This window comes from Lotus japonicus, chromosome 3, assembly GCF_012489685.1.
Source record: "Lotus japonicus ecotype B-129 chromosome 3, LjGifu_v1.2".
Classification (NCBI taxonomy): Eukaryota; Viridiplantae; Streptophyta; class Magnoliopsida; order Fabales; family Fabaceae; genus Lotus; species Lotus japonicus.
In genome coordinates, this window is record NC_080043.1 from 440,062 (window position 1) to 464,801 (window position 24,740).

The 24,740-nt window shown below is 37.7% G+C and overlaps 5 protein-coding genes across 5 annotated transcripts; 2 read left to right on the forward strand and 3 right to left on the reverse strand.

The window, feature by feature from the left end:
* Positions 1–861: 861 nt before the first annotated feature.
* On the forward strand, positions 862–5,901 carry LOC130748106 (magnesium transporter MRS2-1). Its single transcript, XM_057601251.1, has 7 exons — positions 862–1,019; positions 1,117–1,219; positions 1,848–2,460; positions 3,966–4,094; positions 4,201–4,533; positions 4,619–4,666; positions 5,307–5,901. Exons 3-7 carry the CDS (start codon positions 1,867–1,869, stop codon positions 5,535–5,537), a joined length of 1,335 nt encoding a protein of 444 aa, XP_057457234.1. The 5' UTR covers positions 862–1,019; positions 1,117–1,219; positions 1,848–1,866; the 3' UTR covers positions 5,538–5,901.
* Positions 5,902–6,631: 730 nt separating this feature from the next.
* On the forward strand, positions 6,632–11,257 carry LOC130743217 (pentatricopeptide repeat-containing protein At1g80880, mitochondrial). Its single transcript, XM_057595356.1, has 2 exons — positions 6,632–7,262; positions 7,499–11,257. Exons 1-2 carry the CDS (start codon positions 6,760–6,762, stop codon positions 8,526–8,528), a joined length of 1,533 nt encoding a protein of 510 aa, XP_057451339.1. The 5' UTR covers positions 6,632–6,759; the 3' UTR covers positions 8,529–11,257.
* Positions 10,929–13,369, reverse strand: LOC130743215 (putative receptor-like protein kinase At1g80870). Its single transcript, XM_057595355.1, has one exon. The coding sequence runs from the start codon at positions 13,203–13,205 to the stop codon at positions 11,124–11,126; it is 2,082 nt and encodes a 693-aa protein (XP_057451338.1). The 5' UTR covers positions 13,206–13,369; the 3' UTR covers positions 10,929–11,123.
* Positions 13,370–15,173: 1,804 nt separating this feature from the next.
* Positions 15,174–16,649, reverse strand: LOC130749647 (uncharacterized). Its single transcript, XM_057603019.1, has 2 exons — positions 16,171–16,649; positions 15,174–16,074 (listed from the first exon to the last, which is right to left on the reverse strand). Exons 1-2 carry the CDS (start codon positions 16,647–16,649, stop codon positions 15,174–15,176), a joined length of 1,380 nt encoding a protein of 459 aa, XP_057459002.1.
* Positions 16,650–23,498: 6,849 nt separating this feature from the next.
* On the reverse strand, positions 23,499–24,011 carry LOC130749659 (uncharacterized). Its single transcript, XM_057603030.1, has one exon. It carries the CDS (start codon positions 24,009–24,011, stop codon positions 23,499–23,501), a length of 513 nt encoding a protein of 170 aa, XP_057459013.1.
* Positions 24,012–24,740: the final 729 nt, after the last annotated feature.

Genomic DNA, 24,740 nt, shown 5'->3' on the forward strand with positions numbered 1-24,740 from the left:
AAGCAGATCTGGAACTCGTTGTCATTCTCTTCAATTTGGTTCGATCTGGTTGTGTGGCTGGTCGTTCTCTCTAATCTGGAACTCGCGTCATTCCCTTCAGATCTGGTTGCTTTGCTTTCTCTGTCCTCTGTATTACTGCACTAATCTCTTTAATTTGGTCCTCATTCTCATTATTTTTTTCTCAGCCTCAGATCTGAACTCGGATCCACAAAGAGGTACTTCAATTTCAATCCTTTGAGTGAGAGGAGAAATGGAAAGGATTTGAGGTGATGGTGTTTTGGCGTTCATGAAACAACTTTTGGAATTGTAAAAGAAAGTGTTGTTGCTTGGGGAAATTCTGGGGTTGCTGACATGGAGCGTTTTTCATTATATGCTAGGAGGATAGCCTAGGTGAAGATTATTGGTTCCCTTGTTCAATGTAAATGCTTGCTAGTGAAGTAGGAAGTGAGAAGGATTTTGAGGAAGGTTTAAGAAGGGGTCTTAATTTATTAGGTGGCTTTTGGCAAGATTAACAACTGGGACTTTATCTTTGGTGTTAATGGACTTTTGATTTGAAAATCTGTCTCACTATTTGATTCAAATAATTTGATTTTTTTTTTTGTTTTTGAAGAAATTGGATTTTCTGGAAAAAAAATTTGAAGAATATGATGATGATGATAGAAGGATGTGTGAAGAAGATGAAGAAGGGGATGAGAAAACGTTAGTTTTTGGATGGAAAATTGAAGAGGGACCAAAAGTGTTGACGGAAAGTAACGTCGGGGATGCATTATGCTATTTTTAAAATTTAGGGACCATGTTTGCACACATAGCATTTGTGGGGGACCAAAAATGCTTTTAAGCCTTTATAAAATTATTATCGCAAGGTTACAACAGAGTTCTCGTTCTCTCTCTGTTTCCTTCGCACTCGCAGTGCAGTGTGATGAACAAGAACAACTCATCATCATCATCAGCGAGAGATACAGTACGCACTGCTGATTGAGTTTTTCTCTTCACAATCTCTCTCTCTCTCTCTCTCTCAGGTATTTTTCATTTTACTCTCAGTCAAGGGTTTTATTTAATCCTCTCTCTTTTTACACCTTCTTTTTGCTAAAAAATCATTCCTTTCTGGTGTTACAGTTGTCTCAATCGCATAATCTAAGATACCCACTTCGAATTTAAGCCAAACCTTGGATATTATCTGATTTTCTCTTGAAGGGCATCCTGATTTTCCCCTCTGGAGGTATGAATATTTTGCTCAAGTCTATGGCGGTTCTGTTTCATGATAAATTACATTTTTTTGAATTTTATATTGGCTTTAATAATTTTTTGAGCCCTTATGCTTTTCAGAATGAATAATTTGTTTTATTCTTTTGAAATACTTGATGTTTTTTTTTGGGTCTTTTGTTGTTGAGTGAAGCATATATTAGTCTACATGCATTGCTGGGTCCATAATTTGTATAATATGCATAAAATGCTTCTCCTAGATAAGTAAGGACACACCGGTGTGCAGTTATGGTGTAGCAATAGCAAGCCATGAGATGGACCAATAAGGACATGGTCCTCTTCCTACCACAATTTTGCACTTGTCACTTGTCAGCCACTTTTATCATTATTCAGACCATGATGCCACTGAATATATAATGGGAGATTTATCAGAGATGCATGCTTCATTTGTTGAGGCCACAATAGAATGATTTAAGCTATTATCTGTGTAGTATTATTTAGTTTTTGATCAAGCTCAATGGCGTAGTGTGATCCATATAGCTGACCTCACTTAGTGGGATGAGGCTTTTGCTGTTTTTATTGATGTTGTTTTAATCAATCAAATACTAAGGTGTCTAATGCTCTTACCTCATATGTGCTTTCAGCTATTAAATAATTTTTATAATGGCGGATCTCAAAGAGCGGCTACTTCCGCCAAAACCTGCATCAGCTTTTAACCTTAGAGAGGTTTCCAACCGGCCATCTGCCTCTGGAAGGCAAACCTTTCAAGGAGTGGATGTTCTGGGGGTAAAGAAGCGAGGCCAAGGTATCCGGTCATGGATTCGTGTTGACACAGCTGGAAATTCTCAGGCGATTGAAGTAGACAAGTTTACTATGATGAGACGTTGTGACCTACCTGCACGTGATCTTCGCCTACTCGATCCTTTGTTTGTCTACCCATCAACAATCCTTGGTAGGGAAAAAGCCATTGTTGTGAATCTAGAGCAGATACGGTGTATTATTACAGCAGATGAGGTTCTTCTCTTGAATTCCCTTGATAGTTATGTATTGCATTATGTGATGGAGCTACAGCGGCGGTTGACGACAACTGGGGCGGGTGAGGTCTGGCAATCAGACGATTCTGACATGAACAGAAGGAGAGGAGGTAGTAGGAATTTTGAAAATGCATTTAGCAACAGTTCCCCTGATTATTTACCTTTTGAGTTCAGGGCTCTTGAAGTTGCCCTGGAGGCTGCATGCACATTTCTTGATTCCCAGGTTTGTAGAATTGCATAATTAATTATTGGCTAACTTCTGTTGAGTTTTGGCTTATATTTTTTTTTCTTTATTCAGTAACTTGCTTTAGAAGCGAGAAATGGTTGCTTTGTATTTCTATAAGTTTACATAATAGATTAACTTTTGAGTTTCTACATGCTATGTGGGTGAAGCATTTCATTTTAAGGTTAAATGAATTTGTATGTAATTTTATCATGTGGATCATATGTTGCTTTGATGTGTACCTAATAGTCCGAAAGCCCATTTGTGGTAATAGGATGCCAGGTCTTTAGAATCTTATGTTGCAGCTTTTTAGAGAAAGCCACATATATTGGATGAATATCACCCTTGTTTCCTGTTGGCAGTTGCCCCTCTATCTCAGTCCTGTTTTGCATATTTTTCTGTCACCATGGTTATTGAGTGTATGCAGTTCGTTCTTCATCCTTTTGTAGAGGAAACCTCCAGAAGATGTTGTCTATTTTTCTTGTCATTGGTTTGCTGAATCATGTTTGTCATGCATGCTCTAGGATATATGTTAGAAAACAGAAATATACTACATAAAACCATTCACTTATCTTTGCCTAGCAACTTTAGCTTTCGGGATAGTTGATTTATATAATGTTAACTGAGTTCCTTCACCTAAAAGGCTAAAAGCTTAAGTTTTTGGGATAATTGGTATCGGCGTCTCTATGACCATTGGTTTAGAGTTTGATCCTTACTATTCCCTTTCTTCAAATAAAAAAAGTTGAATTTCATTAAAAGGTCGAGATCAGTGGACCTATGCAATGTCCACGCTCAAAGCCCAAATTCTCTTGTATGAGGGGGCATATTAGAAATTAGAAATATAATACTTATAAGTTATAACAATTCATATGTCTTTACCTTGCAACTTAAGTGCCTTTTTGCATTTGTGTTGAGGCAATGTGAAAGCACATTTGCCCAATCCAACAAGTGTATTTCATTGGGTGAATGTGCATTGGAATTTGCAATGATGATGTGTATTAGAAATTGGGAGGCCTATACTCAACCACAAAAGCTAGCTCAAGAGTTGAGGTTTGCACAACCCTTATAAACACTTGATTGGCCTTATCTCTAGCCAATGTGGGACTTCTAACACACCCCCTCACGTCCAGGATTTGAACAGACTGGAACGTGGGAACAACAACGGGTGGCCCAAATATGGGAGGTCTCCACACAACAAATGGATCTAGGATAGGCTCTGATACCATATTAGAAATTGGGAGGCCTATACTCAACCACAAAAGCTAGCTCAAGAGTTGAGGTTTGCACAACCCTTATAAACACTTGATTGGCCTTATCTCTAGCCAATGTGGGACTTCTAACAATGTGGAACAACATTCCAATGCATCTCATGCTTGCATAGGATATTCAAACAGCGTTCTGGATCCTCATGCTTGCATAGGATATATCTCTTTTTAATATTTTTGTTTATTTGATTTTGATTAAATCAGTAACATTCTCTTTTCTGTTCTGTCCATTGGCAAAAGGCAGCAGAGTTAGAAATTGAGGCTTATCCATTGCTAGATGAACTGACATCAAAGATCAGTACTCTAAATTTGGAGCGTGTTCGTCGGTTGAAAAGCAGACTTGTTGCCCTGACTAGGAGGGTTCAGAAGGTGATGTTCATTTTGCATTATTCTTTCTTCACAGTTTTAAATTACGGGTACCATGTTTTTTCTGAGTTTTATTATTAAATTTTGCTTTATGGATGCGTACAATCAGGTCAGAGACGAAATAGAGCAGCTTATGGATGATGATGGTGATATGGCTGAAATGTATCTTACTGAGAAGAAAAGACGGGCGGAGTTGTCATTCTATGGAGATCAGTCTATGGTTGGATATAAATCAGTTGACGGTGCATCCGTTTCTGCTCCAGTCTCTCCTGTTTCATCACCTCCTGATTCTCGGAGGCTTGAAAAGTGCCTGAGCATTGCGAGGAGTCGACATGAGAGCATGAGGAGTAGTGAAAGTGCTACAGAAAATATAGAAGAGCTTGAGATGTTATTAGAAGCATACTTTGTTGTCATTGACAGCACTCTAAACAAGTTGACATCGGTAAACACACTGCAATCTTCATTAACATTTTTCTTTCTAGCTTCGCCACAGTTTATCAACCACTGTTCGCTCTTTTGTGTTTCAGCTGAAAGAATACATTGATGACACGGAAGATTTCATCAACATTCAACTGGTGTGCTTTACTTCCTTTATTTTTCAAATTAGTCACCTCCTGGTTCATGTCAATTTTATTTACCCCATTTTGTTCATGTTGCTCATAACCGATCATACATGCATGCACAATTTATCACACACGTTCACACAAACACACACAATTGGGAGAACGGGCATTTCAAAAGTTATTACTTTAAGACAACAGGTGCAAAGAACATTATAGATAAGACGAATTGCACTTACTTCTCCTATGGTTTATGGTTTATCATTATTACACTGATCTCCTCTCTATTTTGTGAAATGCATTGACCTTTCCTCCTTCGTACACTATTTAGAATAATAGAGGGGTGCTGAGTGTTATAAATTATTAGGGAAGGTCGGTACAATAATGACAAACTCTATGGGAGGTTAATGCAATGATCCCAATAAAATAAGGGGTGGTTAGTGTCTTGTTAAATAAAACAGGGAGGTCAGCGCAATAAATAAACCTCATGGGAGATCTGTGCAATTTCCCATAATATGTATAGATATATAGATCTGTTATGTGGTTTTCAGAGGGATTTTGTTATGGGGGCCAAAAAGAACAAAAATATGCATACATTATTGCCTTCATTTTATGTGATGATATGTGTAATTCATTATTGAGTTCTTTTTTACAGGATAATGTTCGTAATCAGCTTATCCAGTTTGAGCTTTTACTCACAACTGCAACATTTGTGGTAGCCATCTTTGGTGTGGTAGCAGGAATATTTGGGATGAATTTTGAAATTCCATTATTTGATGTCCCTTCTGCATTCCAGTGGGTCCTCATAATAACAGGAGTTTGTGGAGTCTTCATATTTTCTGCATTTGTGTGGTTCTTCAAGTACAGAAGACTCATGCCCCTATAGGATGCTACACCACCATGAAGAAAATTAATCAACTGTTAGCATGTTTGGTTTGCGGTGGAAGGACTCATATTCACTTATGCAGAGAAGCTATAAAATTGTAGTTTCTCGAGTTACCGTGCTTCGATTGTGTGTAACAACAAATTCAAACATGCTATGCGTGGTTTGTGCTGATGTTTAGCGTTTAGTATGCAAACATAAAATCTCAAGAAATGTCAGCTCATAACATGAGCAATTCTTTCAATTCAATTTTGTACCAATTTTAGTTTTAGGCCATTTCTCAAGACATTCCCATTCAGCAATGTCTGTAAATTGACATAATTAGTTGTTGAATACTTGAGTTAACAAAACATGTAGTTTCTTTTCAGTGTACTTTTTGTTGCTGTCAAAGTGCACTATTAAATGATTGTATAAGAGGAGACATTGAGGTAGTTGAGATGAGAACTTTAAGATGGACGAGTGATATTATAAAGGATAAAATACGCAATGATCGTATTATAGAAGAAGTTAGGGTGGTGTCTATAAGGAGAAACTGATGGAAAATCGATTATGGTGGTATGGACATGATGCAAAGAAGACATTTGGAGGCATATGAGAAAATATTTGATAATATGATCTCTAGTCTTGTGAAGAATGGTAGAGTGAGGCCAAAAAGATCATTGGAAGATATAGTTAAAGATGAACTTATTATTATAAATACCCCTCAAAGTCAGGTTTTTTATGGAGCTCAATGTGATAATATGATTCACATAGGCTTATTGAGGTAATGTAGTTATTGTTGGTGGTGGTCAAAACATAGCATCGTACTTTTCGGTATATGGTTTGGTTAACATGTTTGAGTATATTATTTTGTGACCCAACCTAATTCGAGAGCTCTCATCCACACTAATTTCTATTAGAACCTCACCAATTTATTTTATTTTATTTTTACCTTTATTCTTTGAAATTTATATTATGTTTCTAACCCATAGACTTAATTAGTTAAAAAAATACTATTACAACCAAAACCACACAAAAGTCAAACTAAAAAGAGCAAAAGTAAAAAAAAGTTCCAATGAATCATGACATATGACTCAAGGCACACGTGCGGGACCTAACTAAGAAGCTAAACATTCCATTTTGGAGTATTCAGTCACCACACTACACTAAGGCAGCAATCCATCATCTAACACTCAACACTATAAACAATAAGCAGGTCGGTGAAGGTTCACTCCCACTTGTCAAAATGGCTCAACATTTACACCACTACTACCTTCACCTTTCAAGAGGATTGCATGCTAATGCTATTGCAATTGTCAAACGTCCACACCATGTGGTTCCATTTACATTCTCCTTCTCTCAGGCATTTCATCAAACACCTTCATCACACTCTCACTCTCAGCCTCAGATTCAGCACACACCCTTCAACTTCAACTTCAACCTGGGTTTGGACGACCCAGCTCTACCCCAGTTCCTCGAATTGCTCAAAAATGAAGATCATTTCCTACCGCAAGAAGCAGATTTACGACCAAACAGAGATTTGATATGTTCTGCTATTTGGGCTTTGAGGGAAGAGTGGAAACCTGCGCTCCGAGCCTTCAAATTGATTGACTACGATGAGAAAGTTTGCAACTTGATCATATGGGTCTTGGGAACTCATGCAAAATTTTCCACTGCCTGGAGCATCATTCGGGAAATGCATCGTTCTTCTCTGTCCACACGCCAGGCCATGCTTATTATGATTGATAGGTGAGGTAACATCAAACTCTATCTTTGAATTTCTGTTGAACTCTATCAAATTCTTATTTCTCCCGTTAGTATATTGAGATATGTGAAATCACGTTTGTGTTAGCATCGACGCAAAAACTAACATTTATTTAACCATGATAAGTTTCACCAATTAGTTAAGTTCCATATCAACTCTATTGATAACTGATGATTTTCATTTTCCCCCCTTTTTACTTGTGGCATTTTATTTCAATCAGATATGCAGCTGCAAATAACTCAGCCAAGGCTATTCAAACATTCAATTTTATGGACAATTTCAGATTGAGTCCAGATCAGGAAGCATTCCATGCACTTTTGACTGCGCTTTGTAAATATGGTAACGTCGAAGAGGCTGAAGAGTTTATGCTGGTGAACAAGAAGCTCTTCCCACTTGAGACAGAGAGCTTTAACATTATTCTTAATGGATGGTGTAACATTACACATGATGTGTATGAAGCAAAAAGAGTTTGGAGGGAAATGTCAAAACAATGTATAACACCAGATGCTACTTCATATAGCCACATGATTTCCTGCTTTTCAAAGGAAGGGAATCTCTTTGACTCTCTCAGACTCTATGATCAGATGAAGAAAAGGGGATGGATCCCTGGGATAGAGGTTTATAATTCTTTAGTGTATGTTTTAACTCGTGAAAATTGCTTGAAGGAAGCTCTCAAGACCATAGATAAGTTGAAAGAGCAAGGTTTGCAGCCAGATTATGCCACCTTTAACTCCATGATACTCCCTCTCTGTGAAGCTGGAAAACTAGCAGAGGCAAGAATAATATTAAACACAATGGTGGATGAGAATATCAGTCCAACCATTGAGACCTACCATGCTTTTTTGGAGGGAACAGATTACCAAGGAGTATTAGAATTTCTAAGTAGGATGAAAGGTTCTGGTTTAGGTCCAAATAAGGATTCCTTTCTCATAATTCTGGTAAAATTCTTAAAGTTGAAGCAGCCTGTAAATGCACTGAACATTTGGATGGAAATGAAGACGTATGGTGTGGTGCCCAGTTGTATGCATTACCAAATAATGGTTGAAGGGCTTGTAACATGTAAGTGGTTCATAAAGGCCAGGGATTTTTATGAGGAGATGATTTCAAATGGATGTTCAGAAGATCCAAAGCTTAATAAGCTCTTCGAGAAAGAAGTCCTTGACAGCGGTGATCAAGGAAAACAGAATGTAAAAAAGGCTAAAAATGTGAGCATTCTGAAAAGTAATAAGATGAAATTGAAAAATAGTTGAGACCTGTCAAGAAAGAAGGCATTGTCTAATTGTGGTGGGGTTTCTCGTAAAATTCACTTGGTCATATTCCTGGAAACTCAGGCACTCTGGCTGTAGCCCCTTGTCAACCTGTCCAAGTTTTGAATTTTATTATTGGAGCAGATGTACAGAAGACATGGAAGTGTTGGGTGAATCCATCGTTGTCTGATCTTCACATAAATACTTGAGGGTTTTGGTTGCTGCTGCATGCCCTGGACCTCATACTCCCTTGTTTTGATTGTGTGGTTCATATTTCAACAAAGCATGAAGTTCATATTCTGGTTTTGTTTCTTCCTGGAGTTCCCCATTGATGGTTGGTAAGCTATATCTTAACAAAATTGTGAAAATGAGTCTAATAGCACTCCCTCCCAACCTAATATCTATATAAAAAAGGAGCATATGTTATGCAATAACTAGTAACTACATGTTTTCTTCCGCAGTCTATTAGGTAAAGATAAATTTAGTTAAAGATTGATAGTATTTTAGCAGTTTTTATGTGCAAAACTGTAGTGTATTATATTCTCCTTCTGCTATATCATCAGGGAGCTATAATCGTGTCTTATATTGGGAGGACAGGTCTTCATATCATGGTATTAGAGCCATACCATCCTTTGTGATCTCTCCAATCACAATTTAGCTGCTAAGTTCTTTAAAGTTTGGAACTATTATAACAATAGATTCTTTCACAAATAAGCAATCTAATTGATCGTTGTTATCCCCGTTTTTTGAAGTATTCTAATTTTGTTTGTATCTTTGCTTTTTGGGTTCCATCTGCTAGCGCTAACCCTTCATACATTGTCGTGGTTAGTACCCTTTTTTTGTTATTTAGTTTTAAGGTTTCAACTGCTGTTAGCGTTAGCTCTATAGTCATCAGGAGCCTCAGGTGACATAAGTTGTCTTAGTAGCCACTGATCAACTGATCCTCAGTGTATCGTCATCTCCATCCAATGTTCTTAGGGCTTCAATCGCTATAAGTGTTGCCCCAATCATCAGGTGCCCCCTTGTCAATCTTAAAAGCCATCAACTGACCGATCTCCCAAGCGTCTCCGCCAGATCCTGCCAGATGCTATGCCATTCACCCCCAAGCTTTTGCCAGCGTGTGAGGTTGGTGCGCCACCTTAATGGCCTCTGTTGACGCTGCTTCTTTTATGTCCTTGGCTCCTCTTGATTCTATTTTTGGTGTTTTTGTTTGTGGTTGTTGTTGTTTCACCCCTATTTTGTTTTTGGACGTTGTTGGTTTTTAGCCCTAGCTCATAGTCTACTTTTGTTCCTTGAATTAGCTGACTTCACAACAATCTTAGAGAATCTGTTTGGCCTTACAACAACCCAAGATAATTAGTATGGCTCCATCATTATTTATCTTTTTTTTAAAGGATATATTTGTAACAAGCTATCAACTAAGTAAACTTTAGATTGAGGGAGTTGCTAGAATGTGTAAAGATATCTTACAAATATCTTGATTATATCGTTGAGTAGCTTCAACTAGATTATTATGTAAGATTAATTTCTTTATTTATATGGATTTGTTTCCATAGTTAATTAGGATTAGAAACCTTAATTAGTTTTCGTACCTGACTGAATTAGGAACCTTCACCACAATAAAAATAAGGGTGAACCTTTTGTCAAACCAACTAATGGGAATAATACCAAGGGACAGAATGAGCACTCTTGTCTAATGCGTACCGTTTTAATAGTGACACCTTTAGACTTTTTGATTCACACTGACTCCTGTGGTCCATAACTACATGACTAATCAACTAACAACATACCAGAAGAAGTGACTGTACAATCAAATAATTTTTAGGTGTGAGAATTGTTTCTTAACCAAAAACCAACTTAGTTGTTAGCTCTCCAATATCTAGCCGACCAATGCAGCAATGAATCTTTGTTGTAGTAGCTTATAGTGTCAAATCCAATTAGATGTGGTGTTATTGTTTTGTCTTCTTGTCTCGAGTAAGTTTGACTGCCATTTCACAAAGCCAATTCAGAAAGTTTTGGTGGATCATTGGACAGCATTCAGAAGCTTGATTCGGTTTAACTACTGCTTTTGTTTTAGTATGTAAAAAATGGGATGCATATCAACATATGATGAACAGAGTGAAAATCACAACAGAAGTAATTTTTTTTCTGAAGATAGAAAACGAATATACAATATCATTCTATCATAGTAAAAACTCAAGTGTGAGAAAGTCATGGAAAGCCTACCAAACTCAATCTCCTAAAAACAACTGCAACTAACACAAACCCTTTTGCTCTCATCTATTACAATGAATAGCTAAGCTAACCATCCCAAACTCAGTTTACCTGTGACTCTTCGCTTCTGAGGGAGACAGTCAATGCAACATTCTAATATAGCTAGCACACTGAGGACAAACAAGGAAATTGAGTCATCAAATCAAGTTGATGCAACTTTTATTGGAGAAATGCACAAATAACTTATCTGATATACATTTTAAACATAAATCTCACAGCAAGTGTATTACTATTAGGTCCCAAATGCAAACATTTTTAATGATCTGTCCCATACTGCTCTCATCTTTACATGATCTTTACAAGAAACCTTCAATATTACAAAACCTATTCAGCATTCCCCTTCTGTTTCCTCCTTGATCTGCTGTATAATTTAGAAGGTGGAGAAGGAGAAAACTCAAATGGAAGTGGTGGAAGGGCCATTTCGCCTTTCAAAATCTTAACAATGTCCCGGATATCTGGCCGCAACTCTGGAATTTTCTGTAAGCAAGTTAGTGCCAAGTTGATGCACAAGCTTGCTTGGTCCTTGCTGTAATCTTCTTTCAATATTTCATCTACTAGCTCTAAAATGTTACCAGCTTGAGCTAAATTCCTACACCAGCTTATCAAGTTAGCTTTCTCTAGCTTCATGGGGGATGCAAGAACATGTAATGGTCTTCTACCTGACACAATTACTAGAACCAAAACTCCAAAACTGTAAATGTCAGCTTTCTCCATTAAGAACCCACACCCTCCATATTCTGGTGCTACATAACACAGTGTCCCTCTCATGCTAGTTGTGCTGCTGAGCTCCCGGCTGAAAAGGTCTCCACTCCACATGTCACTTCCAATGGAACGAGTGCTTTTTTTCTTCAAACCTCTTCTGAAGCTAAACTCCCCATTTTGATCACATTCATTCTGACCCTGCTCTCCACAGTTCTTACCTTGGCAAAGATAAAACCTTTTACCCAAATCAAAATGGGGCACTTTCAAGCCTTTTTTCCTCTTAGTTTTAAGACTTTTCATCTTACTAGTCTTTTTGCTTAATTCAGCAAGATGCTCTTCTTTCCACCACTCTTTCATCTTCCTTTGATTCTTCTTCTCCTTTGGTTCTTTCTTATCAAACACAACATTTGTATAACCAATACCATGTTCCTGTAGTTGGGGTCCATTAGCATCATCATCATTGGCTTTATTCATTGGACTTGAATTTTCCAATTCTGCTTTCTCCTGAGCATTGTTCTGACCATCATCCCAATCAGCGTTTGATGGACAAATCTGACTCCCTATCCACTCCATGACATAGTCTTTACTACATAGTTCTCCACTTTCATCTTGTCTCCACCACCAATCCTTTACCAAAGAAGCATTACCAGTCAACTCCTTACTATGATCAATGCTAGAAAACTCATCATCACAACGAACAAACTCATTATTCCAATCATCCTCTCCTATATCCACCACTGTTGAAATTTCCTTTCCCTTTGCATTTACAGTCTTACTTTCACTTTCACTGGCAATTTTGGCATTATAACTCAAAGAATCCAAGTTCAAAGTTCTAGCATTATAACAGGTCCTGCTATTTTTGGATGAAGAAGAAGCTTGCAAAGCTTGAGCAAAATCTACTTCATTAACACTATCAACTGGAGTACCAATAACAGGAGTTTCTGCAGTTATATTACCTGAAAGTTCTTGGCTTTTACATAGGTCCTGGCTAAAGAAGTCCACACCATAATCACCCTCCACCTTAATCCTTGACAGCCCAAAATCTGAGATCTTTCCACAGTGCTCTGCATCAAGTAGAACATTGCTTGGCTTGATATCACCATGGATCACTGGAGGATCACATCCATGGTGCAAGAACTCCAATGCTCTAGCAACATCCATGATTATGCAAAATCTTCTCTCCCAACTCAAACTCAAACACTCATCTCCAAAGAGGGACTCTTGCAAGCTTCTCTTAGGCATATACTCATACACCAAGACCCTTTTATTCTTTTCCACACAATACCCCAAAAGGGTCACCAGGAATGGCGATCTTAGCCCTCCAAGAATCTGCAGCTCATTTTGAAACTCTCTCTCTGTCTGCAAAGAGAAAGAGTCTAGGCACTTGACAGCAATCAAGTTTCCATCTTTAAGCATTCCCTTAAAAACTGTGCCAGACCCACCTTTACCAATGACATTGGCAGTGTCAAAGCCATTGGTAGCTTGCTTTAAATCTTTGTATGAGAATCTCAGGAGCTTCAAGGGATCACTTGCATCAAAGGGTATAGTTTTGGTTCTGTGTAGAAGAGAATGCCACAGATGGTAAAGGAAGTAAAGGACAGAACAGAAAATCACAATAGAAGCTGAAAGGGTCAGTGCTATGAACAGGACTCTGGTTTTGGTGAAAAAACTGGGACCTGGAGAAGGGAAGGGTCGGGAAGGCATGGCGTGTGGATGAATGCTGATCACAGCAACTGATGATGATGAAAAAGGAGAAGAAAAGGTGAATGAAGAAGAAGAGGGAGATGGGCATTCTGGTTATCCATTTTTGTTTCTCTTTGTATTATGAATGGGTATCCATTCCAAAGTGGGGTTTGCTTTACAATTAGTTAATCATTAGAGGAGGAGCTGTATTCTACTATTGTCAACTTTGTCTTGTTTTGTTTTTCTTGTTCTTCCGTTAATCTAACATTTATTTACTTTTCTATGCCACTAGTTATTATTTCTAATGCATAATGAGATTAGCAATTGGGAAATGAGGATTAGAAAAAGGGAGTGTAGTGAAGTGAGGGCCCAAGGCTTGACTAAAGAGAAAGTGTTGCTAGTATAGTAGTATTTGATCCATTACATGCATATTGAGACTTTTTTTTTATCTCTCTTTTTCAATCACATCATATTATATATCGCATCTATCACTTATATTATATCTTCTCTTTTTTTTTTTTTTTTTTTTATCTTTTTCTAATGTTCTACGCCCGTTAAGTGTTACACTATAATCATGGCTAAAAAGCATTTTTGGCCCCTGATGTTTTAAGTTTGTGCAAATTCTGCCCCTATCTATTTTTGTCGATGTTTCTACCCCTCATGTTTTCAAACAGTGCACCGTCTACCCCTCCGTCAGGGGTAGACGGTGCACTGTTTGAAAACATGAGGGGTAGACGGTGCACTGTTTGAAAACATGAGGGGTAGAAACATCGACAAAAATATATAGGGGCAGAATTTGCACAAACTTGAAACATCAGGGGCCAAAAGTGCTTTTTAACCTAATCATTATTGATTCTCATTGTAATGGTTTAATCACTGGAATGGGATGAAATTGGGAGGTGTTGTGGGCACTTATTTTGTCATATCCTATAACAAGGCCATGTGCACTGTTCAGAATCTAGAGATACTACCATTTTTTTGAAAATTCTCTCTAGTTAGTAATTTTCAATTTTTGACCAAAGTTCACACTTGATCATACTAGCACAAGTTCACATGTGGGATATCAATATTTTTTCTTGTCTTCCATCATTCTCACATTGCAGCTCCGGTCTCGTGTCGTATTAAAGATGCAACATGATATGATATAAAGCTTTGATTAAATGATCCTATTATTTGGGTCACGGTTCAAGATAACTATCAACAACTCCTTATTTCGGAAATTACAAACTCACTATTTTCCTGATTTCCAAATTTTCAAACTCCCTATTTTGCAGTATTAATCATGCACCATTTCTTTTTCTTTTTACAAATTGAGTTGGGCTAAAGTAAACTTTATAAGGGACAAATCATTGGAATTGATTTTTCCACACTTATTTTATACTACTTACACATTTTATTTTTTAAAAAATAAAACTGTTACAAAAATAACCTTATCATCAACCCCTTCTTATTTCCGAGTTTTTTTTGGTCAAATTATTTCCGAGTTTTCAAACTCAATATTCTACACTATCAATCATGCACTTTTTTTTTTCTTCTTTTACAAGTTGGATTGGGCTAAAATACACTTTACAAGAGCCACATCATGGGTTACACTTTTTTTTTGGTCAATGTGAACTGGATTATATTACAAAAAATTATATCTACATATTACAATCCAGAGCACAAAGGCTCAGATAGAGAGCCCACAGAGGCGTAGAAGCCCAAAAACCCGGCACCCAATACTGCACAAGCCCAAAACAGATATAGCAGAGATAAGGGGCGTGCCTGGGGCCAAACTATCCCAAGACAATACAACAACAAACAAGGTGGAGACAAGAGAGTCCCAAGACAGAAGTTCAAGTACCTAGACCCCACTCCCTACATGCACTAAAGTCCCAACAACCACAAAGGGGACAAAAGACGCAGGGAAAGGAGAAATAGAAAACTAGTATCACAACTACATAGGAGGTAGAGAGCAATAATTGAGGCTGGTGAGATCCAGAACTAGATCTAGATGTGCGCCATGTCCTTCTGTAGAGCGTTGAAGATCACCATGGGAGGGCACCAGGACCAATTCCGTCCAAGGTTGCCTTCCAAGCAGCTCTTTGCAGCCAGATGGGCTACAAGATTACCTTCTCTTGGAGTCCAGGTAAAGGCACAATACTGGAACCTTTGTCTTATCTCTATTATGTCTTCCACGATGCCTTTGATGGTGCCTACTTTAATTTCCCCTTTGCAGGCCTTGACCAGCTCTGAGCAGTCTGATTCTATGACCACTTTGGGATACCCTGTGTTAGCCATAAAGGAGATAGCTTCTCGGAAGGCCAAAGCTTCCACTACCAGAGGGGAGGTAGTATGGATTCTACTGGCCCTGCCAGTGATAAGAAGGCCACCACCGTCCCTAACAATAATTCCAGTAGCTCCTTGTGCTATGGACTTGGGGAAGGCAGCATCTACATTGCATTTCACAAAGTTTGGGGGAGGTCTGCACCAGCGTTTAGGGATCTGGTTCCTTCCACGCGCTGGCTCTCTTGGCTGTTCCTGTGAGGTACTCAGAGCAGGGGGGAGACACTCCTTCACATCTTCTCCAAGGGCACGCAAGGCCTCACCAATTGTCCACGCAGGGTCTGGCTTTTTGTTATGAAAACAAGCGTTATTTCTAGTCTTCCATATGTGCCAAAGAATTTGCTCTACCAGTGAAATTTGCATGGTGGCATGGGAAGGGTCTGGATCCTGATCAAGGCGGAGGAAGAGATCTTGGAGCCACTCAGAGAAGGAAATATTAGCTTGGATCGCAGGGGCAAGGTGAAGCGGAGAACCAAACCAAACGGCTCTGGCCCAGCTGCACTCCAAGAAGGTGTGGATTGTAGTTTCCTCTTCCACTTGGCACACTGGACAAAGGGGGTCTTGACTGAGGTGACAGTGGGCCAAATTGCCTTTAACAGCCACTGCATTATGGTAAAGTTTCTAGCAGAACATTTTGACCTTGGTAGGAACCTTGGCTTGCCACAGGAGGTGCCAGGTTTTGGATTGAATATGTGCAGAGGAGGAGGGGGGATGCTGAGAGGCTCTAGCCATGGCATGGGCCTGCTTGTATCCTGATTTCACAGAATATTCCCCATCTTTTGTTAATGGCCAGATCAAGTAGTCCTTCTCGGAGGACCAGCTAATGGGAGTTTGTAGGACTTTTAGAGCTTTGTTCTGTGGCAGGGTGGTGTTAACTTGCTCCATCTTCCACGATTTTGTGGTTTGATCCATGAAAGAGGCCACTTTTGTGTCACCTAAGACTTGGATGTCAGTTAGTTTTTCCCCTGAGCTCAGCCACCTGTCCTTTATAATATTGATATTCTGATCATTACTCACCATCCACTGACTGTTCTCACTAATGTGATTTCTACCTTGCAGCAGGCTCATCCATACCCGCGAAGCATTTCTCCCTTTTGCTGCATTACGAAAATCTCCATTAGGGAAGTAGATCCCTTTCATCACTCGAGCCCAGATAGATTGAGGTTGTTAGAGTAATCCTCCAGGCTTGTTTGGCGAGCAAGGCTATGTTGAGAAGCTCAAAGTCTTTAAATCCGAGCCCACCTTCTGGTTTACTTTGGGTGAGGACTTCCCATTTTCTCCAATGGATTCCTCTCTCCTTATGGTTTGGCTTCCATCAAAATTGAGCAATTTTTGCGCAGGGCTTTTTACAGAAACCAATCGGTATCTTAAGGATTGCCATAGCGTAGCTTGGAATAGCTTGGAGTACGGCCTTGATAAGCACTTCCTTGCCGGCTTGATTAAGGAGCTTTCCCCTCCAACCCTCTACCTTGGCCATCACCTTATCCTGAATCCATAGAAGTGCAGAGGACTTTGGGCCTCCCCACTCAGCGGGGAGGCCGAGGTATTTTCCAAGGGTATCCCAAACATTGACATGGAGGATGTTTGCTAGAAGAGTCTTCTTTTGGGAGGGAATGCCTATACCTGCAATAAGACATGGGTTACACTTGGAATAAGATTTCTCTTTTACTTCGGAATGATAAATTTCACCCTCTGAATTGATTCCGGGACCTCTCTCACCTCAACTCTTATATCGCCTAACTCTTATCACTTAAAATATCATTCGGAGTCCAATTTAATAAATTGTATAACTCATTCTTAAATTGCTTAATTTATTTTAACAAATTATAAAATCATTTCTCCATGCGAATTCCTAGTTACGCTGACGCCGTGACTTTTTCTAGAATAAATTATTTCCTCAAAATTTTACCAAATCCTATGCGATACTCTTTAGTCTTTACACACCCTTCCAATGATATTTACACATCCAGGACAAAAATTTCCCTAAAAATGACTTCAAACTCTTTTCAAAATTCAACTTTCGAAAGTGTATCTATTTTGCACTTTCAATAAAAAAAAAAAACTAGCTTACAAATTCAACCTCTACTCTCTACCGTTTTCTAATTGAGTCACTCAAATAACTTTTAATAAGGTTATTCATAAGTCTTGTCAGTCACCAAAATAGTTTAGGGGGTGTGATATGACTCATTGCTTTCTAGCATGAGATTGGGATCTATGTCGTATCTTTTATAGCTTTTATCAACTCATCCACATGAAAGGATTGTTCTCATGATTTATCTTTACTATTAATATAATATTTATTTTCTAAAAAAATCACTTATCCCATCATAAAAGCTATTCCTAGTAGCTTATACAAAAATTACTTATTTCCAAATGTGACCTATACACACTTAAAGACCCCAAATTCCAAGGTACATCCTAAAGTGGTGCCCACATCGTGGAGGCTGAAAGTGGATGAAGTGCATCTGCAAAATGCATGACATGCCATGTGTCTCTCCCTCTCTCACTGCCAAAAAAGGGAAGAAGAGCACATAGACATAGTAAGTTGTCTCAAAAGAATAACAAGTGGAATGTCGCCATTCTCGTGGGACCTCTACCAATTCCACTCCAGCTTGAGTGTGAAATGGCATGCTTTGATTAACTATTAATCACAATTCCCTCTTTTAATCGACTTGCAATTATATGCTACATTTACATAATGGAGATGAGTTGAAATGGACCAACCAACAAATAGTAGCATGCCTTAGAGAAAGATCATCACATTGACATTTCTTTTTTCTTTTTCCTATATATTTTTTTATAAACTACAATAACAAAAGAAAAACATATTTGTCATTCATAGCTTCAATTAAAAGTAAGATTCATGGCAAATAACACTGTTTTGGCAAAGGACTTGGACAAAACAATATATCCGTATACCCCTCTAGTTCTAGCTTCCAGGAAAGTATACTTCTAGGAAAGTAAATGCTTTGGAGTTAAAAAGTACCTGAAACTATTAGAGAACATAGTACTCATGTATTAGATCATAACCTTAAGATGCAGTTAGTTAGTTATTTAGAGATAAACTAAGCTCTCTTTATATAGAGATAAATAGGTAGCTTACATATCCATATCCATCCAACCCATCCATTTGCCACCCCGAGTTACAATCTACCAAGTGCTCTCTTTAAATAGAGATAAATAGGTAGCTTACATATCCATATTCATCCAATCCATCCATTTGCCACCCCGAGTTACAATCTACCAAGTTAGTAGATTGTAACTTGTAAGTGACATCTCTATGAAGGTAGTGGCTAGCTATGTAAGCTACCAATTTATCTCTATATAAAGATAACTTAGTTTACAATTTAATAAATGGAGAATTCCCAATTTTTGTTTTAGCCTTAGACGGTTTAGCTAAAGGTTCCTTAATCATACGATAAAACTCAGAAAAATTAAATTTTTTAGATTTCACACCTTTAAAACTCAAGAATTACGGCTAAAAATAAAAAACTACGCCAAAACTCAAAAAATTCATAATACTTATCCTGAGCAAAATTTAGTTAAAACCTCCCTTTATCATACTATGAAACTCTAAAATTTCAATATTTTTTGCATTTCGCAACTCAATTCATGGACTAACACCTTTAAAACACACGAATTATGACAAAAAATTGAAAATTTCAACCAACACTAAAAAATTTGCACAAGTTTTGGCTTGAGAAATTTTGGTTAAAGCTCCCCTTCATTATAGATGAAACTCGGCAAATTGTTTTTTTGAATTTCGTCACCTATTTCAACGGCTAATACCTTTAAAATTCAAGATTTTTTAACAAAAATTGAAAATTTCCACCAACACTATAAAATTTGCACAGATTTTAGCATGAGAAATTTTGATTAAAGTTCACCTTCATCATATTATGAAACGTGAAAAATTTGATTTTTTTAGATTTCGTCACTTATTCCATCGACTAACACCTTTAAATCTTAAGAATTACGGCTAAACCCAAAAAAAAACTACACCAATACTCAAAAAAATTCATAATATTAATTCTTAGTAAAACTTAGTTAAATCCTCCCTTAATCATACAGTGAAACTCGGAAAAAGTAATTTTTTTGAATTCTGTCACCCATTCTAAGGGCTAATACCTTTAAAATTCAAGCATTTAAATAAAAAAAATTGAAAATTTCAACCAACACCAAAAAATTAGAACAAATTTTTACTTGAGAAAGTTTGTTTAAATCTCCCCTTCATGATATCATGAAACTCGGAAAAATTTATTTTTTTGAATTTCGTCACTCATTCCAATGGCTAATACCTTTAAAATTCAAGAATTTCGACTAAAAATTGGAAATTTCCACCAACACTCAGAAGTTTGCACAAATTTTATCTTGAGAAAATTTGGTTAAAGAACACCTTCATTATATGATGAAACTTGTAAAATTTAATTTTTTTTGGAATTCGTCACTTATTCCATGGGCATTTAGCTTTAAAACTCAAGAATTTCGAACAAAAATTTAAATTTTCCACCAACACTCTTACATTTGGAAAACCTTAGCATGAGAAAGTTTGGTTAAAGTTCACCTTCATCATATTACGAAACTTGGGGAATTTAATTTTTTTCGGATTTCGTCAATCATTTCAGGGGCTAACACCTTTAAAACACACGAATTACGGTTAAAAACAAGAAAACTACACCGATACTAAAACAATTCATGATAATAATCCTGAGTAAAACATAGTTAAAGCCTCCCGTCTTTAAAACATGAAACACAAAAAGTTTAAATTTTTTAGATTTCGCAACTAAATCCAAGGTATTAAAAATTTGAAAACACTCAAAATTTTTAACAAATTATGGCTTGAGAAAGTTTGGATTAAGCTCCCCTTCGTCATATAATGAAACTCGGAAAATTAATTTTTTTGAATTTCGTCACCCATTACAAGGGCTAACACTTTTAAAATTAAAGAATTTCGACTAAAAATTGGAAATTTTCACCAACACTCAGAAATTTGCACAAATTTTAGCTTGAAAAAAATTTGGTTAACATACCCCTCCATTATATGATGAAACTTGTAAAAAAAAATTTTAGAATTCGTCACTTATTCCATGGCCATTTTAGCTTTAAAACTCAAGAATTTCGAAAAAAAATTGGAAATTTCCACCAACACTCATGCATTTGCACAAATTTAGCATGAGAAATTTGGGTTAAACTTCTCCTTCATCACATTACGAAACGTGGGAATTTCAATTTTTTCGGATTTCGTCACTCATTCCATAGGCTAACACCTTTAAAACGCAGGAATTACAGCTAAAAACAAAAAAAAACTTCACCGACGCTAAAACAATTCATGATATTAATCCTAAGTAAAACTTAGTTAAAGCCTCCCTTCTTTATACCATGAAACTCAAAAAGTTTAAATTTTTTAGATTTCGCAACTAAATCCAAGGGCTAACAGCCTAACACCTTGAAAACTCACGAATTTCGACAAAAAACTAAAAATTTACACCAACATTAAAAAATTTGCCCATATTTTACGTTGAGAATGTTTAGTTAAGGCTCCCCTTAATCATACGATGAAGCTCGGAAAAATTAATTATTTTGAATTCTGTCACCCATTCCAAGGGCTAACCTTTAAAATTTAAGAATTTCGACTAAAAATCAGAATTTTCCAGCAACGCTCTAAAATTTGCACAAATTTAGCATGATAATTATTTTTTAAAGTTCTCATTCATTATATTACGAAAGGTGGAGAATTTAATATTTTTCGAATTTCGTCACTCATTCCATGAGCTAACACCTTTAAAACACAGGAATTACGGCTAAAAACAAAAAAAACTACACTGATACTAAAAAAATTCATAATATTAATCTTGAGTAAAACATAGTTAATGCATCCCTTCTTTATACCATGAAACTCAAAAAGTTTAATTTTTTTAGATTTCGCAACTAAATCCATGGGCTAACAACCTTTAAAACTCACGAATTTCGACAAAAAATGGAAACTTTGCACCAACACTTAAAAATTTGCCCATATTTTACGTTGAGAAATTTGGGTTAAGGCTCCCCTTAATCATACGATGAAAATCAGAAAAATTAATTTTTTTGAATTCCGTCACACATTCCACGGGCTAATACCTTTAAAATTCAAGAATTTCGACTAAAAATTAGAAATTTCCACAAACACTCAGAAATTTGCACAAATTTTAGCTTGAGAAAAATTGGTTAAAACACTCCTTCATTATATGATGAAACTTGTAAAACTTAATTTTTTTTGGAATTCATCACTTATTCCATGGGCATTTACCTTTAAAACTCAAGAATTTCAAACAAAAATTGAAAATTTTCACCAACATTCTGACATTTGCACAAATTTAGCATGACAAAGTTTGTTTAAGTTCTCCTTCATCATATTACGAAACGTGGGGAATTTAATTTTTTCGGATTTTGTCACTTATTCCATGGGCTAACAAACTGGAATTACGACAAAAAACAAAAAAAACTACACTGATACTAAAAAAATTCATAATATTAATCTTGAGTAAAACATAGTTAATGCATCCCTTCTTTATACCATGAAACTCAAAAAGTTTAATTTTTTTAGATTTCGCAACTAAATCCATGGGCTAACAACCTTTAAAACTCACGAATTTCGACAAAAAATGGAAACTTTGCACCAACACTTAAAAATTTGCCCATATTTTACGTTGAGAAATTTGGGTTAAGGCTCCCCTTAATCATACGATGAAACTCAGAAAAATTAATTTTTTTGAATTCCGTCACCCATTCCAAGGGCTAAATACTTTTAAAATTCAAGAATTTCGACTAAAAATTAGAAATTTCCACAAACACTCAGAAATTTGCACAAATTTTAGCTTGAGAAAAATTGGTTAAAACACTCCTTCATTATATGATGAAACTTGTAAAACTTAATTTTTTTTGGAATTCATCACTTATTCCATGGGCATTTAGCTTTAAATCTCAAGAATTTCAAACAAAAATTGAAAATTTACACCAACATTCTGACATTTGCACAAATTTAGCATGAGAAAGTTAGTTTAAAGTTCTCCTACATCATATTACGAAACGTGGGGAATTTTTCCTACCGGGCGACCGTTTCAATTTAGTTGAAGTTCGGAGTATTACTGAGAATATCCTTTTGTATTTGATTGTAAAATAGATTTTACATTTTGAGGGATGCCTCATTAAAAAACTCTCGTGGTGGAGAAAAAGAGTGCATCTTTATTTTTGTCCTAATTTCTGCTTTTACTCGCCGCACCCCTGCCCCATCTTTTGCCCTTCTGATCAGAGCACCACGCCAAACACATCATCCTACAGACTTGATGTGCTCGCTTCTTCCTCTTGGCTCTTGCGAGGCTAGTCCCCTCACCAGACCGCCCCGCGGTAAAGAGGATCTTCTTCTAACTCGCCTCTTTGCTTGTCGCGCTTAGCTGGCCTTGAAGGTTTACAAACTGTCGATCCCACTAGCCTCCAGTATCCCGCCTTCCCCTTTTTCTTACTCTCGCAGCGGCGCGCTCGGTTCCGTTTTTGCACCTTCTTTGGTTTTCCCTGGGGTAGCTCAAATGCTCTCCATCCGTTTTGCTCGACGCCTCCCTGTTTTAGATTCACTCGAACCACATCTTACGTCGCCACCCCCTTTTCTCTGCTCTTCTCTTGGCTCGTGCTTAAAAGAGTCGGCTTCCTAAACCTGGGAAATCCCCAGAGCGTTGCATCTTTCTGACTCCAATTAAAGATGTCAAAATTTTCCTCCACCAGTTTCTCTAGGCGCCTATCTTGGCCAGCCGTGAGCCGGGGCTCAATAGCCAGCACTCCTCTGCTAAATTTGTACATTTCCAAGTCCTCGATTATGTTCGCCCAGCGTTCCTCGGCATGGGCGTCAGTGAACTGCCCATCTCTTCCCGTCCTACCGTCTAACCTTTTCTGACCTTGGCTGCTCCTTAGTCTCTCACTCTTCCGAGCCACCATCTGCTCCAATCTCCCTGGGTCGTTTCACCCTTGGCCTTGAAAACCATGCTGACCTTGACCCCCTTCCAAGATCTCGATCTCGTGACATCTGTGCCCATCACTGGCTCCCTTCTTTCCATACAAACTGAGGCAATTATTATAGCATTCCCTCGCCCTCTGCAGATCTACCACGATTTTCCCGACCTTACCGCAGATCAGTGGGTACTTCACCGCTAGGTGAGCCGTTGAAATTACTGCGCAGAGGCGATTTAGCGTGTTCCGTCCGATGATGACATTGTATGATGCCACAACCTGCAATACCAAATACCTTACACGCAAAAGCTTGGCGTTCTCGTCAATTCCAAAGACCGTGTCTAAATCCAGGCAGCCACGTACCCAGACCTGTTCTCCCGAGAAACCTACCAGAGTCCTAGTGTACGACATCAGGTCTTTATCTGTTAATCCCAACTGCTCGAATGCATCGCCGTAAATAATATCCGCAGAACTTCCCTGGTCCAAGAGTACTCTTCGCACATTAAAGCTATTGATCCTTACCATTATTACCACAGGATCATCCTTATGTGTCTTGATTCCCTCGAAGTCCGCTGACGATATTGTAAGATCAAGTTTTGATCGAGTAGTACAACTCTATGTTTTTATGATTACAAGTTAACATTTTAGTATGAACAATTATGGTACTCTAACGTGTTTTTCTGAGTGTGCTCTTACAGGCTCTGACCTTAATCTAATCTCACACCAATCAGAAGCACTGTGCTTAAAGAGTGACCCTAGCAACACTTTCGCAGTCTCTATGTTCAATCTGAACAGTAGAAAAGATTCAGAAGATCTGAATTTAATCAAACTCTTATAATGACTCAGCTCACTTGAAGTTCTAAAGATCCAGACGTTCTGACAACCCAGACACTCTGAAGGTTCAGAAGTTCTGATGGTGTAGAAGACTCTGAAGACCCAGAAGCTGAAAAGTGAAGACTCTGAAGTCCTGAAGCAGAATGGTTCTGAAGACCAAGTACTTCTCCTCTGAGTTCATAATCAGAAGATACAACGGTCAGAGGATCCATGCTTCCCTCTGACTCTGATCAACAAGCTTCACAAGTTCCAACACGAAGCATTCCTCTAATCAGAAGTCTACTAGGTTAAAGGTCAAGTCACTATCCAAAGTACAAAAGCAAATGTACTATCCCAACGACCTAGCCTAACATTCTCAGCCACAGCAGAAGCTGGAAATCCCAGATCTGCCCTCCAACGGTAGCATTCCCATGCAATGTT